This window comes from Hemiscyllium ocellatum, chromosome 34 (assembly GCF_020745735.1).
Source record: "Hemiscyllium ocellatum isolate sHemOce1 chromosome 34, sHemOce1.pat.X.cur, whole genome shotgun sequence".
NCBI classification, from domain to species: Eukaryota; Metazoa; Chordata; class Chondrichthyes; order Orectolobiformes; family Hemiscylliidae; genus Hemiscyllium; species Hemiscyllium ocellatum.
The window spans coordinates 40683443-40697498 of NC_083434.1; the positions used below are offsets into that span (position 1 = coordinate 40683443).

The window sequence follows — 14056 nt, forward strand, 5'->3', positions numbered from 1 at the left end:
GAACAAAATCTCAGCCATGTGGGGAAAAAATTATGTGTGAAGGATAAATAGAATTAAGATTTAAAACCTTTAAACAGTGATCATATTACTAGACTTTTTAAATAATATAGACGTATGGATACGAGTTAGTCTTCCAAACCTGTGATCTCTACCATCTCAAAGGACAAAAGCAGATGGGAACAGTTGTAAATTCTCCAAGACACACACCATCCTGATTTGGATCTATGTTGCTGTTACTTCACTGTCATGGGATCAATATCAAGAACTCCTTTTGTAACAGCACTGAGTGTATCTACCCCACAAAAACTGCCAACCCCTGCCACTACATTCTCAAGCACAATTAATAAATGCTGACTGAGGCAGTAACACCCACATCTTGTGAAAGAATAACAAAAATTATTTTGTATAAATAACTGTTGTTAACTTTTTGTTTTTCCTTATTTCTATTAACCTTTCAGACCATTGGGCTATACAGGCAAACTAGTTTGAATGAGTTACTGAATCCAAAGAAAGAAGTGATTCTCATAATACAGATGAGGGAAAGAAGTCAGCTCTTCTGGTTCAAATCCATTGATTTCTACTCTGAAAAATCAAAGTGGGATTTAGTATCTTGTTTTCAAATAAAATGTGACTGGGAGACAGGCACATTTTAGCTTCCAGTAACTAAATGAAAGGCCCAACTGAAAGTAAATATTGTTCGGTTGTTTGATACTGAACAAACAGGATGGAGGAGTTAGTGGTGCTATCTTGGGACAAACCATATCACAGTACAGGTGGTACTGGATATATTAGAATGTATGAAGCTGGATAAATCTCCTGGTCCCGACCAGATATGTCCAAAAACACTGCAAGAGGCTAGAGAAGAAATTGTGGAGGTCCTGGCTGATATTTTTGCATCATCATTAGCCATGGATGAGGTGTCAGAAGACTGGAGGATAGTGAATTTGGTGTTATTATTCAAGAAGGGTTGCAAAGCTAGGAACTATAGACCAGTAAGCTTAACATCAGAGGTGGGTATGTTACTTGAGAAGATTCTGAGGGATAAGATATACATGCATTTGCAAAGTCAGGGTTTAATTAGGAGCAGTCAGCATAGCATTATGCATGGGAGATCATGCCTCAAATTTGTTAGAGTGAGACATAGTCTATATGAATTTCAGTAAGGCCTTTGATAAGGTTCTACATGGTAGGCTGCTCTGGAAGATTACATCACATGGAATCCAGGGTAAGCTGGCAAATTGGATACAAAATTAGTTTGATGGTAGGAAGCAGATACTAATAGTGGAAGGATACTTGCTGGACTGGAGGCCTGTGACTCGTGGAGTGCCTGAGGGGTTGGTGCTGGGCCCACCACTGGTTGTTATTTGTATCAATGATTTGGATGAATATGTACAAGACATGATTAGTAAGTTTGCTGATGATACTAAAATAGGTGGTATCATAGACAGTAAGGAAGGTTTTCAGAAATTGCAGCAGGACCTTGATCAGCTGGGGAAGTGGGTCGAGAAACAGCAATTGGAGTTTAATATAAATAAGCATGAATTCTTGCATTTTGGAAAGTCAAATCAAAGTAGAAGTTTCATGGTGAATGGTAGGTAGTGCCTAAAGGAGCGTAGTGGAACAGAGGGGCTTTGGGGTTCAACTGCACGGTTTCCTGAGAGTGGAGTCACAGGCAGACAGGGCAATGAAGACAGCTTTTGGCATATTGGCCTTCATCAGTTAGTACACTGAGTACAGAAGTTGGGAAGTTATGTTGCAGTTGTAAGGATGTTGGTGAGGTCACACTTGGAGTATTGTGTTCAACTTAGGTCACCTTGTTATAGGAAGGATGTTATAAAACTGGAAAAAGGAGTGCAGAAGAAATTTACAAGCATGCAGGACAAGCTAGGACCCTTTTTCTTTAGAGCGTAGGAGACTGAGGGGGCATGGATAGGATGAATGCACTCAGTCTTTTCCCCCCCCCCCCCAGAGTTGAGGAAATTGAGTATTAGAGGGCATCAGTTTTAGGTTAGAGGGGAAAGAATAAAAGGGAACCTGAGGAACATGTTTTTACACACAAGGTGGCATGCATATGTAATGAGCTGCCAGTGGAAATGGTTGAGATGGGTATATTAACAACATTTAAAAGACAGTTGGACAAATAGAAGGATAGAAAAGAATTAGAAGGATACGGGCCAAGTGCAGGCAAACAGGGTTAGCATGGATGGACATTTTGGTCGACATGGACCGGTTTGGGCCAAAGGGCCTGTCTCAGTGCTGTAGGTCTCGATGACTCTAAGATAGACAATTGTGATTAATGCATCTTTTTCCAGTTGGAAAGCCATAACAAGTGGAGTATTGTTAGGAGTAGAATTAGGGTCTCAATTATTTACCATCTATTTTTACAGCATGAAGTCATCAAGGATTATGGAGCACAGGCAGGAATGCAGTTTTAAGGCCATGCTTGTAATTGATGATAGAATAGGTTTGAATGGCGATGGGATAAATGGCACAATCCTGCTCCTATATCTAATAACGTTATCACTCTTATCATTAGTTAAAATTCACATCAACACTTTGCTATTTCCAGTTTTAGATTTCTCAAACAATTCCTCCCAAACTAACTACACAAACTACTACTCAACAGAAAATCCACAAGCTGTATTCATTCCATATCAAGTCCCATTCAACAACTGGGATACTTAAATATCCTAATATTTTATGGAGTGAAACCTATTGTTCAGGTTGCCAACTTGCCACCTGTGAATCAAGTCAGAAGTTCATCATGTGAGGCAATTTGGCACATTTTTTCAATGCTTCTGTGGCTCTTGAGTAAGGCATCAGTTAAGTCTAACACTTGATAACACGTGAGTGACACAATATATATCACTGTTTTAAATTTCTGTGGCAAATACAGTCACCAGCACAAATCTTAACTTGTGTATTATTTCAATTTTCTTATTTTTAAGCTAGTTATTCTTTCACACCTTTCCCCCAGCATGTACTCCGCACTCATTTAAACAAAATTACAAAAATAGTATACAAAGCCACAGTCTCAAACTGAAAATGTGTTCCTGGAAAAGCGCAGCAGGTCAGGCAGCATCCAAGGAGAAGGAGAATCGACGTTTCGGCCATGAGCCCTTCTTTCCTGAACTTTCCTGAAGAAGGGCTCATGCCCGAAACGTCGATTCTCCTGCTCCTTGGATGCTGCCTGACCTGCTGCACTTTTCCAGCAACACATTTTCAGTTCTGATCTCCAGCATCTGCAGTCCTCACTTTCTCCCACAGTCTCAAACTAACTGTCACCTAGCATGGAGGATATTTTCAAGGATTGGACTCCATATTAAAAAAACGTTTTCTGTTCCCATAGTTCAGGTTTTAGATCACAGATATTCAATAACCATACTCCAGCTCTCTGATGCTAAAGTCATCTCACCGAACCCGACAGTAGAATTAAAGAAATCATGAGTGTGTACAGAGGCGGAAAAATCAACTTCACATTAATATTTTCTAGCGTTTTCTGTTCAGGTTTCTGATTCTCACAATCTGCAGTATTTTACTTTTATTTTAGTAGAATTGTAGAAACAAGAAACACTCACACAGTTAGATTTGAGTTTCATGAGTACATATTGAAACAATGGGAAAAAACCCACAAAAGTTTCCTCACTTGTATTGGTTACCTTGTATCATAACCATTTACTCTAAATTACACCAATCCATAAAGGTGAAGGTACCATTTTTTTAAAACTAGCCTTAATAATTACTTTGTGATAATAAATTAAATGCTTCATCAGATTTTTGAGCAAATACTGCATGGTGCTAAATTATTCAAACTTACAAATTCCATTGAACAGTCAATTCAGTGACCAAAAAGGAAAAAAAAAGATAAATTGGAGAATGGCAAGTTACAATGAAATTTGCAAAATGCATCAACAGTTTTACAATTGTCAGGATGATGAAAGCATCAAGTAAAGCATTATGTGGTTCACTTAAAGTTCTCACCTAGTATACTGAGACTTTCAGTTTGGAAAACTTTCTGTAGTGGAGGAAAGTAAATAACGAGCAGCTGTCCCATGATGGACCCAAGTACAGCATAGCAAAACATTCGGTTACTACATAACCCAATCTCGAAGACAGATTTTGTCTGGGTGGGGGGGGGGGGGGGGGGGTAAGGGAAGAGAAGAAAAAAAGGAGCAGAAAGAGAGAAATTAAGAGAAACATTTTTGGCATTAACAGTCACCTTTTAATTAATCATACATATATTCAGCTCTTATAACTCCACATGTATTTAACTATTATCTTCAGTATTACATAGCACTACATTAGAAAAAGACAGCCAGTTAGAAAATAGTGGTAGAGAACATGTTTGGGACAAAGCCAGAAGCTTCTCTTTGACAAATTTGCTACTAGAAGAGATTTGTGCTTGCTTCGTAAAGTTATTGTGTTTTTCTACATTTCACAAAACTGCATTTAAGATATTTCATGCAAGATTCAGAGACACACTAATGTAAATAAGATTGAGATCAGTTATGTAATGTGAAAGTAAATAAATTCCTTTTAATATTTAACTGCCAGAACTGCATTATTACAGTTTGGTTAATATTCCAAGACTTGATCATACCTGCGACCTGGAGCTCCATGCATTGAACATGTCAAAGAAAACAAAGCAGGTAAAGGTCATTGTTGTGTCACGTGGTGTTATTACATTATCCTGTAACTGGGAAACAGATAACAAACATAAAATTCAGTACCAGAAAACAATTTTTAATTCTTATTTTAAAATTAGGTCTTTAAACTAAATGATGCACCTAATGGATCGAACTGTTAAATGCAAGTTTTGTTGTTAAAACTGATATCTTTGTTAAAGATGCAATTATGATTAGCACTTTAAAGGTAGAAAAATACATAATTGTCCAGCAAGTTTGAAATAGTTTGCACAGACAGGACAGCTGCCATGCTATGAACAAAACAGTAATGGCTTTCCACTTGGACAAAGGGGCAGACTTCACTGGTGCAATTGGCTAGCAGGTTCTTACCTCTCTCCAGAAGACAAATAACGTTCCAGAAACGATTATCAGTGATGAAACCAGAATTTTGACAACCAGGTTTCTGGTCAGGATGCTGTCTTTAACATTTCTTGGAGGCTGTCTGATGACATCTTTATCAACAGGTTCAACTCCCAGGCTGGACAAGAGAACAAAGTAAAGGGCTGAAGAGGGGCAGATGGAGTTTAATTTGGATAATTGTGAGGTATTACATTTTGGTAAGACAAACAAGGGAAGAGCTTTTACACTTTTAAACTTATTATCTGTGAGAGCCTTGACTGGAGTCTGTAAACTATTCCTAGCGGACTTGACAGGGTAGATGTAGAGAGGTTGTTTCCCCTTCTGGGAGAGTCCAGGACCAGAGGGCGTAATCTTCGAGTAAAGGGTTGTCCATTTGAAACAGAGGAGTAATTTTTCTTTCAAAGTGTAGTGAATCTGTGGAATTCTTGGCTGTAGAGGGTTGTCAAGGCTGGGTAATTTAGTATATTCAGAGTTGAGACAGACAGATCTATAATAAGTAAAGGAATCAAAGTTTATGGGGAAAATGTAGAAAAGTGGAGTTGACAATCATCAGACCTGCCATGATTTCAATGATAAGTAGAGTACACGCAATGGCACCTATGCTTACTTTGGCTCCTACATTGTATAATCTAAATAACAGAAATTATGTCAAGAAAAAAAAACAAGAAAGTGAGGAAAAGTGATACATAGAATCCAACTCTAATTAATGAAGTTCACAGTTCATTTATTTTAGCACAAGGGTTACGACTAAGGCTGTTGGAGTTTACGGTCATTCTACTCCCAGTGCTCCACAGATCACATCATAATACACAAATATTGCTCCCATTTCAAAAATAGCGTATTAAAGAGCTATATTAGGAAAAAATAATCTATCAAACAGGTTTATTTAATAAATACAATTATTGGTTGCTTATCAAAACAAAACTTATTCAAGTAACATACAATAACCGGCTAACATACATAGTTGGTAGTATGCAAGTGCAAACGCACAAACACAGAGCAGCTGAAGCTGCCTGAATAAAGATGTTGCTGCCAATAGTGCAGTGCAGTGTGGGCTCAACCACACAAGCACAACTCATTAAGTCAACAGATATTTCACTTCCTGTTACATGGTTACATGAATAAACAAATCTTCTAAGAAGTATTAAATATGACGTATACTCTTGACAGGGGTAAGATCTCCACAAGATAAGGGCTTATGAACAAAATGGAGAGGGAGATGTTGTTGAGGCAGGGAGAAGGACACATTCTACAAGCAGTAAAGGAATGGACTTGCAGAAGCACTATTGTGGAGAATCTGTTGGGTGTCAAAAGAGATTATCATCAGCCCATTTCATAAATATCATATGCTACAACTCGCCATGAACAATGTCATAGGAGATCCACTACTTATATTCGGAAGAATTAGCAGAGTGACATTTCATCAGTAATTTAAGCGTTTTCTTTTACCTCTGTGCCGGTGGTCCATCCATAATTATGTTGATCCATAAAATCTGCATTGCATTTAGTGGATTGGGAAAGTTCATCAATGTGGCTAGAGAAATCAATGTCAGAGCGGCTATACTCCTACAAAAATAATGAAATTACATAAAATTGCTGTGAACACTTGTTTTTAACCTATAGTAAAGACATTTTAATATCGAGTTGATAACCTTTTCCTGCTAAGTAATTAAATTACTATGCAATTATATTTAAAAATATTAAAAATAAGTTTGTCACTGACTAGTTTCCTTCATTTAATCATAAGTTATACTTACGTGCTGAGTTGGAATCTAACAAAATTTTTGATATTATTGTAAATCCCTTTGCCCTCCTCAATTGCAGACCTGGAATAGAGTGTTTTACATTAAACGACATGGCTAATAAGTATTTTGGCTTACAAAGAATACATTTTTTAAAAACCCAGCCCATTTTCAGCCTGGAATTCAGCGCAGCATCACTCTGAGCTGTGTAGTCATTCTGATGTGATGTATAATGCAAGAACTGGAGAAGGGGATTTATCCCCTCGAGATTGTTTCAAAATTAACGAGGTCATGGCTGATCTGCAACCTAACTCCAGCAACATGCTTTTGCCTGGTATCTCTTAATTTATTTGATCGTCAAAAAAAAACTCAATTTCAGATTTCAGTTTAATAATTGATGTGGCATCAACTGCTGCTTGTAGAACCCTGTTCCAAACTTCTATCAGGCTTGTGTGTCAAACTGTTTCATAGTTTCACTCCTGAAAGGTTTGGCTGTTACTTTTAAGTAATGCTCCATGTGCAGAATAAAAACATTCAAACCTCAGAGATTTTAAACATTTTAAGGTATTAAACTTTTCCTTTAAAAATAACTAGGTGAAAAGGTCTCAGTCAGAAATAAGAGTTACAAATCTTTCCTTAAAGTTTTCATTTAAACAAACGATCCTCTTTTCTGACAAAGAGCACATTACTACAGGTTAATGACATAGGATTCTAATTTGTTTCAATTTTACACAAGTGTATGACAACACATACAGTACATTTTTCTGTTTAGAAGAGCTTAAGGAATTGCACAAACAAAATGGAACAGAAATACATTTAAATAGATTTCTTTCATGACAAGGCAGGGATCTGTGAACTTATGCTAATTAAAACACACAAAAAGACATGTAAATGTCCATTAACTTTAGTACTATATTCTACGAAAGTAAAGAATACAGAAAAATCATAAATTCTATCAAGGATCCTTTGTATTTTTGGATGCAATTATTAGTGATTCCTCATGGTGGAATTTCAAGCTAGGGTACAAATGAAAAAGTTTAATGGAGGATAGCAAATGTTGTCCCCTTGTTCAAGAAGGGGAGCAGAGACAACACTGGTAATTATAGATTAGTGAGCCTTCCTTTGGTTGTGGGTAAAGGATGTTGGAAAGGATTAAGAAATAAGATTTATAATAATACTAAGAAAGGAATAATTTGATTAGGGATAGTCAACACGATTTTGTGAAGGATAGGTCGCGCCTCACAAACCTTTATCAGAAAGTGACCAGACAGGTGGATTAAGGTAAAACGGTTTATGTAATATATATGGATTTTGGTAGTGTTTGGTAATGTTCCCCACAGTAGGCTATTGCACAAAATATAGAGGAATGGGATTGTGGGTGATTTAGCAGTTTGAATCAGAACTTGGCTAGTCGTAAGATGACAGAGGATAGTGGTTGATGGGAAAAGTTGATCCTGGAGCTCAGCTACTAGTGGTGTGCCGCAAGGATCTGTTTTGAGACCAGTGCTGTTTGTCATTTTAATAAATGACCATGGATGAGGGCATAGAAGGAATCGTTAGTAAACTTGCAGATGACACGAAGGTCGGTGGAATTGTGAACAGTGCAGAAGGATGTTGTAGGTTACAGAGGGATATAGATAAGCTGCAGAGCTGGGCTGGGAGGTGGAAAATGGAGTTTAATGCGGAAAAGTGCAAGGTGATTCACTCCAGAAGTACTAACAGGAATGCAGAGTACTGGGCTAATGGTAAGATTCTTGGCAGTGTGGATTAGCAGAGAGATCTTGGTATCCAGGTGCATAGATCCCTGAAAGTTGCCACCCAGGTTAACAGGATTGTTAACATATGGTGTGTTAGCTTTTATTGGTAGAGGGATTGCATTTGAGCCATGAGGTCAAGTTGCAGCTGTACAACATTCTGGTGCGGCCGTACATGGAGTATTGCATACAGTTCTGGTCACTGCATTTTAGGAAAGATGTAGAAGCATTCGAAAGGATGAAGAGGAGATTTACCAGGATGTTGCCTGGTATGGAGGGAAGGTCTTACAAGGAAAGGCTGAGGGACTTGAGGCTGTTTTCATTAGAGAGAAGGTTGAGAGGTGACTTAATAGAGACATATAAGATGATCAAAAGATTAGATAGGGAGAACAGTGAGAGCCTTTTTCCTCAGATGGTGACGGCTAGCACGAGGGGACATAGCTTTAAATTGAGGGGTGATAGATATAGGACAGATGTCAGAGGTAGGTTCTTTACTCAGAGTAATAAGGGCATGGAATGCCCTGCCTGCAACAGTAGTGGTCTTGCCAACATTAAGGGCATTTAAACAGTCATTGAATAAACATATGGATGATAATGGAATAGCGTAGGTTAGATGGGCTTCAAATTGGTTTCAAGGTCGGTGCAACATCAAGGGCCCAAAGGGCATGTACTGCGCTGAATTGTTTCTATTCACTGTGAAACATGCAGCATTCTATTGCATAATGTTTGGTAGGAACAATAGAAGACATGACTTACATTATTGTCTTAAAGTCATCGTCTACAAGGATCATGTCCGCTGCCTCCTTGCAGACATCGGTCCCCGTCTGCCCCATTGCCACCCCAATATCAGCTGCTTTTAATGCTACTGCATCATTTACTCCATCTCCTGTCATCGCGACCACAGCACCGTTGTTCTGTAGAGACTGAATACGGCAAATAGGTTACAAAGGTTAAATATATTTGGATGTACATATACAAATAAACTAGATAAATGTGATTTAGAGGCAGAACTTCATTGGCCCCTTGAGCTTGTTCTGCCATTTGATAAGAACATGACTGACCTGATTACGACTTCAATTTTCCTGTCTACTTATACCCTTTCACTCCCATTTGTTAAGAATCTAGCACAGTATGAAAAATATTCAATGACTTGTATCAATAGAACTGCCCTCTTTCTCTGAGTAATAACCAACCTTTCTGCTGAAGGTTTTCTGTGGTCATAACATAAATTAAAAACTGAGTGAGGAATTATGATTAAAATTAACATGAATTTTTGATACCCAAAAGTGCACTGGAATATCAATTTTCTTTATAATGAAATTCAAAAATGGCTGCGATATATTAATGAAGTGTTAATTTTCATTAGACATCATCATTCGACAGTACACTTTGAATTCAACCTCTAAGCCTAGGCAAAAGTTGGATGCATTAGATCATTATGCTTCCAGAAGAAACGAGGTAAAAAATATGAAAAAAAACTCATGATCAAGTTACTTCAAACTTAAAGGTAAATTACTGGCATCCGGGTATTAAGTCAATGAATTCAACAGAGACCCTACAAAAATCAAGATCCATTTGTTCACAATCATTCTCTAATTCCACATCATTCATATACAGCTGTAATATTCAGATTAGGAAGAACAAAGTGCTTTAGGCAAATCATTGCATATAGAGATTTGAAAGTGGAATGCAAACTCTTTTTATTTAAAAAGAAACTCATGTCTGAAATAATGCCTTCGTTATACTTTGTGTTGTAAACCAATAAAAATTGGTAATGGCAAATTGTCGTCCAGGAAAGACTAGAATTTTGATTTGTAAGAGACAGACAACCTGGTTAAATAGCTTGAGGGGCACAACTCCACATCTCACATGAGCCAAAACATGAAGACATGCCTCCCTGAACTAAGTTGAATGTAGAAAAATATAAACTTTGAACTAAATTACCCGAAATTATGGCAGACTTCCTGAGCTGTCTTTATAAGCAATAACACTTAAAGAGGCAAGTTTTGAAATCCTTAAGTAGAAATTAACATAGCCTGTCTTCAGACTAAATCTTTCTAACCTGCTAATAGTTACCTTAATAATCTTCAGTTTGTGCCTTGGACTAGATCTGTAAAACACTGCTATCTGTGAAAACACAATTGAAATAAGTCATTTCAAACAAAAATCAGATATCAAAGCACTGCAGGTCTCGTTATCACTTCTAAATAAACAAATACGACAGTCATTTCAAATAGAAAATCCCTAGAAGAATTGTATCTTTTCTCCAAACAAATATGAAATTTCTAAGTTAAAACCTTTTCCACAATGGTTAGAGAGCGAGACTATTCAAGCCACTGAGTTTTTTTTCTAATAACACAGGCAGATTGACAATCTTTTTCAAACAAGATGCAATTTACAAGATTATGTAACCAAAGTGATTTTTCTTTTTAAACTGTCCCTCACTTGCAAGTGTAGACATTGGTATTGTGCAATCCATGTTATACCTATTATCCTTGAGACAAAACCGCATTCACTGACCATTTTCAAGTTATTTTAAAAATGTGGTGAGGATTCGCCTTCTTCAATAACAATCATTTCATAATTGAGTGACTCAGATAGTCTGCTTCAAAGAGCACTAGGAGTCAACCATATGGTATAGGTCAGATCAGGTAAAGGCAGCTGGTTTCCTGCCCTTAATGATGTTAATTAACAAGTTGGATTTACAACAACCCTGCAAATTTCTTGGCCATTTTACACAATGTCAATCGACAAATTACCAAATTTGGTGAATTAAATTTTAATTTGTCATGGTGGAATTTTAATGCATGGATTAACTATTTTTGTATTCATGGTTCCATACTGTTTTGCATTTGGTCAAAGCTGCATAAATCTCTCCAAATACACGATTAGTATTACACCCACTAGCTAATATAAATACAAAAACCATGTGCTGGGATCAATCCAAACAGCAATTTTAATATCTACACAAGGTCGCAGTGTACCTTCCTTCAGCTCTAATTTGGTTGGTGAAACCCAAGCTGCAAGAAATTCTGGACATTTGCCGAAAATCAAAATGATCCTGAGATAGCTGATTTCAAACTTCAGTCATATTTTGCCATGCTGCATCAATGTGGAATAAACATTGCATAACAACAGTATGGAGCTTATGGTACTCAAAAAATGCATCAAAGAAATGGATTTTCTTGTTACTCTATTTTAATAGTTCATGGACTAAGTTGGACTAGCAATGGTGGTTTAATGCAAATATTAATAAATATAAGTTAGATTGGTTATTTTCTTTTTATAACAATTTGTTGAGAATAAAATGGAATTCTCTTAATTTCAATGAATAGCTTGAGGCGAAATGTAATTGCCTATTTAAATAATGCAAACTCAATTCTGCTAACACGGCTAAATCCAACTAAACATTGCCAAACGGAGGCAGCCAATGGGAAAAATACTCACGGGTTTCAGAATGTTCTGACCTTAAAGTCATTCTAGCTCGAATTACCTGCTAAGCATTTAATAGTCCTGATGTGTAGAGTCTAAATGAAGTTCTGTTATACAACATTTTAATTCTAAAAGTAAATGAATTGTTTCTTCTTTGCCAAATCTCATGGTCAACATTCATGTCTGCATAAAATAAGGTTTCACCTTAAATTAAATATAGCATACCTTCTGAACAATTTGTGAAAGCTGCTGAATATCTAGTGAATCTATTTCTTCTCCCGAAAGGGTTTGGGATCCCTTAGAATACAAGCCCAAACGGGTAGCTGCATATAAGTAAACATTTTTTTAGTACAAAAGTGAGCTTTTATTAAGTATCCACTATTATTCAGTTTAAGAATTGCAAGAATAAACATATGCATACATCCAATATCAAATTATTTAAACTATCTTGTACTTCATCTAAAGACCTATTGATTATATTTTGGTGTCAATTTGCTAAATTATCTTCATTTGATCTACAGGAACATATTAAATGGAGAATTGACTTGAATATTTGAACTAGCCATGGAAATAAGCTCAATAAGAACAAAGAAAATTTACAGCCCGGGAACAGGCCCTTTGGCCCTCCAAGCCTGAGCCAATCCAAGTCTACTCTCTAAACCTATCACGCAATTCCTAAGCATCTGTATCCCTCTGCTCCCCACCTACTCATGCATCTGTCCAGACGCATCTTAAATGAATCTACCGTGCCTGCCTCAACCACCTCTGCTGGAAATGCGTTCCAGACACCCATCACCCTCTGTGTGAAATACTTGCCGCATGTATCCCCTTCAAACTTTTCACCTCTCACCTTGAAAGCATGACCTCTTGTTACTGAATCCTTCACCCTGAGAAAAAGCTTGTCTCTATCCACCCTGTAAATACCCTTCATGATTTTGTAAACCTCAATCGCGTCCCCCCTCAATCTCCTTTTTCCTAATGAAAACAAACCTAACGTACTCAACCTCTTCATAGCTAGCATCTTCCATACCAGATAACATCCTTGTAAACCTTTTCTGCACTCTCTACAAAGCGTCCACAACCACTTGGTAATGTGGCGAACAGAACTATACAGAGTATTCTAAATGCAGCCAAACCAATGTCTTGTACAATTTTAACATGACTTGCCAGCACTTATACTCAATAGCCCATCCAATGAAGACAAGCATACTACATGCCTTCGTGACTACTCCTGTGTTGCACCTTCAGGGTATAATGGACCTTCACTCCCACATCTCTCTGCCCATCAACTTTTCCCAAGGCTCTTCCATTCATTGTATAATTCGCTCTAGAATTAGACTTGCATAAATGCATCACCTCACATTTGTCTGGATTGAACTCCACCTGCCACTTCTCTGCCCAACTCTCCAGTCTTTCTATTTTCTCCTGTATTCTTTGACAGTCCCCTATGCTTTCTGCTACTCCACCACCTTCATGTCACCTGCAAACTTGCTGATCATACCAACAGTGCCCTCTTCCAGATCATTTATGTATATCACAAACAACAGTGGCCCCAATACTGACCCCTGTGGAACACCACTGGCCACCTTTCTCCATTTTAAGACACTCCCTTCAACTACTACTGTCTCCTGTTGCTCAACCAATTCTTTATCCATCTAGCTAGAACACCCTGCACACTATGTGACTTCACTTTATTTATTAGTTTACAATGGGGAACCTTATCAAATGCCTTACTAAATAAAATCAAGGCCGAAACAGATGGAGTTTTAATCTGGAAGGAAATCAAGGGTATGAGAAAAAGTAGGAATGTGGAGTTGAGGATTATCAGAACAGACATAATCTTATTGAGTGGTGACAGACTCTAGGCTGAATGGCTTACTTCTGTTCTTATGGACTATAAATGGTCAGTCTTTTATGAGCATCAGTTTATGTTTAGCAGTCTTTCCAAATTGATGTAATTTAAAGTATATATAAATGTTCCTGTCTTATTTACAATTAATTTCTTGTACACATCCTTTTTTTCCCTTAAATTCCTTCTCATCTTCACGTTATGCTTCTCTAGTCTAAAGTCCCTGAACGTAGC

The 14056-nt window shown here is 37.4% G+C and overlaps 1 protein-coding gene across 2 annotated transcripts in view; it reads right to left on the minus strand.

Moving 5' to 3' along the window:
- The window catches only part of atp2c1 (ATPase secretory pathway Ca2+ transporting 1), a 134594-nt gene that overhangs the window by 1528 nt on the left and 119010 nt on the right, over window positions 1–14056 (minus strand). For both annotated transcript variants that reach the window (XM_060850072.1, XM_060850071.1), the window contains exons 19-26: window positions 12199–12296; window positions 10618–10668; window positions 9298–9464; window positions 6803–6871; window positions 6495–6611; window positions 5016–5163; window positions 4601–4696; window positions 3982–4123 (exon numbers count right to left, since the gene is read on the minus strand). In XM_060850072.1, the coding sequence (XP_060706055.1) occupies window positions 3982–4123; window positions 4601–4696; window positions 5016–5163; window positions 6495–6611; window positions 6803–6871; window positions 9298–9464; window positions 10618–10668; window positions 12199–12296 (888 nt within the window). The remainder of the gene's footprint in view (window positions 1–3981; window positions 4124–4600; window positions 4697–5015; window positions 5164–6494; window positions 6612–6802; window positions 6872–9297; window positions 9465–10617; window positions 10669–12198; window positions 12297–14056) is intronic.